The sequence below is a fragment of the Otolemur garnettii genome, unplaced genomic scaffold (genome assembly GCF_000181295.1).
Source record: "Otolemur garnettii isolate 467f Iridium unplaced genomic scaffold, OtoGar3 scaffold00054, whole genome shotgun sequence".
Classification (NCBI taxonomy): domain Eukaryota; kingdom Metazoa; phylum Chordata; class Mammalia; order Primates; family Galagidae; genus Otolemur; species Otolemur garnettii.
In genome coordinates, this window is record NW_003852449.1 from 2,437,011 (window position 1) to 2,439,946 (window position 2,936).

The 2,936-nt window shown below is 44.4% G+C and overlaps 1 protein-coding gene and 1 long non-coding RNA gene across 3 annotated transcripts in view; one reads left to right on the forward strand and one right to left on the reverse strand.

The window, feature by feature from the left end:
* Positions 1-1,014, forward strand: part of DDHD1 (DDHD domain containing 1) — a 71,421-nt gene extending 70,407 nt beyond the window's left edge. For both annotated transcript variants that reach the window (XM_023514521.1, XM_003792132.2), the window contains one exon: positions 788-1,014. In XM_023514521.1, coding sequence (XP_023370289.1) covers positions 788-969 — 182 coding nt within the window. In that variant the 3' untranslated portion in view covers positions 970-1,014. The remainder of the gene's footprint in view (positions 1-787) is intronic.
* A 620-nt stretch (positions 1,015-1,634) lies between these two features.
* Positions 1,635-2,936, reverse strand: part of LOC111726115 — a 3,242-nt gene continuing 1,940 nt past the window's right edge. The window contains exons 2-3 of the long non-coding RNA XR_002773979.1: positions 2,165-2,931; positions 1,635-2,110 (exon numbers count right to left, since the gene is read on the reverse strand). This is a non-coding gene — a long non-coding RNA (uncharacterized LOC111726115). The remainder of the gene's footprint in view (positions 2,111-2,164; positions 2,932-2,936) is intronic.

The following is a 2,936-nucleotide window of genomic DNA, read 5'->3' on the forward strand; positions in this document are numbered from 1 at the left end:
ACTAGTAGTTTAAAGAGTTCCTGAAGATCAAAATGTCATTTTGTTAAGTGTTTACTTCTAAGGATTTTTTAAATGAGTCCATTAAAATTCTCTTAGAGCCTTGATTTGTTGAGGTGAGTATTACAAGACTTCCTGTGAGGTTTAGAAAAGGCCACATTGGATTCACAGACTTGTTTGGGGACAGCACTGTGGGGAGCCAAGTGAGAGTCACACAGTTCCTTCCAGGGCGACTGTCCCCGCCACCTGCTGGGTTCTTCTGTGGCACACACGTTTTACTGAGCACTTGGATGTGCAAGACCCGGCTGGCTAGAAGGAGATTAGGGTTTGTGGGGGTTGCCTTTGAGGCATTTGACCTGGTGGGGAAGAACACATTCCAGAGCTGTAAAAAGATGGCTATCTTCTAGCAGAGATGAGAGGGGGCCTCCCCCTCAGAACCCTTCAGGGGTCCGCTGCACCCATGGGCGTCATTGCAAGCAAGCCCGACCCATCATTCTTCCAGAGGGGGCTTTCCTTGTTGTACAGATACGCCAGGTTTTCAGCCCAGTTTGTTTTACTCCAGAATCACTCTGTGACACCGAGTGAACTTGTGTTGTCTTCCTTCATTGTTCCATGCTGACTGTTCTCACCAGAGGGAATCCTCAACTACTGAGGCTCTTTTCAGTGTTTTCTTTGAAGATAGTGGGAAGTTACTTTAAAAAGGCAGTTAGAGAATCACTTCTGCTAGCTAAATTTTTACTCAGCACCTTCCTGAGAGCTTGCTCATCTGTCAAACTTCTCTTCTTTTCAGTGGAGCTGGATCACAGGATCGACTTTGAGCTCCGAGAGGGCCTCGTGGAGAGCCGCTACTGGTCCGCCGTCACGTCGCACACTGCCTACTGGTCGTCCTTGGATGTGGCCCTCTTTCTTTTAACCTTCATGTACAAACATGAGCACGATAATGACACGAAACCCAATTTAGATCCGATCTGAACTCCTGAAGGACATTAATGGCCCCAAACTGATTTTTTCTGTTAAAATGTGTGTGTCAAGATATGAAGAATTCGGGGTCAAGTATTTTTCAGTTTTGTTTAAGGCAAGAAATATTTGAATTTAAAAGCACTTTATTTTATTTTTTTAAACAAACACGTTTCCAGTCCTAAGGAAGTTTCTAGTTTCCATCCTTTTGATCATGAGTCTGACAGAACCCCCTCTAGAGAATCAAGCAGGACCTTAGGAAGGAAGGATGGTTCAGGTGAACCGGTGGCAGGGCTGTGAATCACAATCTCATCTCTCCCAAAATAAAAGCATATTAATGGGTTGAGTCTAATGTGCTAACCAAAACATTGTTTTAAACTGAAAATGGTCAGAGTCCATTGTATTCCATGTAAAGACCGCAGGTGGGATCATTGTTTTAGATTTCTACAAAAGCTTCCATTCCACATCCCTTTGAAAGAGGAAAATAACAGGGTTAAAATGTTCCAAATTTAACTTGTTTAGAAAAACTGATGCTAAAGAAGAACAATATTTGAATTACTGTATTTATCATTTATTGCCTCTGACTAACTGCTTAATTTCAGTGTATGAAACATTACATTTTTAAACATTTTCTTATACTTTAAGGACCACATTTATTTTCTATACATTAAGACCCTTTTTTCTCAAACTCCATCTTTGTACTCTTCAGATGAATAGACACTGTGGCATACTTCAGTGTTTCTTCTCGTGCTTTCACATAAATAACAGTAGTTCAGTTTTCTAATGAAGTTTTTCTAGACTTGACACGGAGTGCTTCATAATGGGCACATTTCACTTACTTTATTAGAAAATTAATGTCTTTGGAGTAGGGAGTATGACAGCTGTCTTCAATGTACAGACATTGTGTGCCAAACAGTTTATATCCACAAAGGGATGGAATGCCACTAACATTGGATTTTTAAAAGTGCTTGAGAAACCATCGTGATACAGGCACAGTAAGTCGGGGCTCTGAGGCGCTGGGCTTTCCTCAGCTGTAATTGTTACCACAGTGATTTTCATCTGAGGGGCACAAAGTGGAAGAGGGTGCACCAGTCATCCGAGGTGAGTGGACGAGTGTCACTCCCCGGCCCGTGTTAACACCCCGGCGTGTACGTACCTTGCGTGGGGCGACATTCTCCTGGCACGTGTTAACACCCCAGCGTGTACGTACCTTGCGTGGGGCGACCCCGACGGCCCTTCTCTGTGCTGCTCAGTGACTGGGTCAAACGTGACCTCTGGGTAATTTGCAAACAAGTTGAGGTTCAGAATTTGGAAAAATGACTGAGAAGCAAACCTACTACCCTGCCTGATTTCTGTACCTTGGACTGGCACCGAGCAGGTACTTGGAGGGGACAAGTGGCCTCTGTCACACCCAGCCTCACTCCCAGTGGCTCCCATAGGCTCCACTACAGCACCGTCTCTGCGCGTCCTGCAGGGAAGGTCTCAGCTTCCCAGTAGTCACTGTCAAACTGGAGCAAAGTCGGCCAGTTGTGTATCTCGCCTCCTCGTTTCTTTGTAAGATGATGGGGTCTGTGGCTCACTATGGGTTTGACTGAGCACCGTTAGTACTGTTGGCTATTTTGGCCTTTCACTGAATTTGCACAACATAAAGCACTTCTTAATGTTTAAAAAACCAAGACTCCATGGCCAAGTGCGTGACTCACTAGGAAACCCTGCTACACAAGGCTTTTGATGCAGTCTTAGCAAAGCTACAGCAATCTCTTGAATTCAGAGATTCCTGTGAACTCAGGTCATTGTCATGCCCTGTTCATTTTGTAGGTCTCCTTCAGGTCTTAGGAAAATCACAGGCACATTAAGTGACCATGTCGGGGGAACATGTACTTGAGCACACGTTGCCATCAGTAGTTTGACACTCAGATACATACGGACTTGAAGGGATTCATTCCTGACTACTAGATTGTGAAGAGCCCTTTTTACCTGAG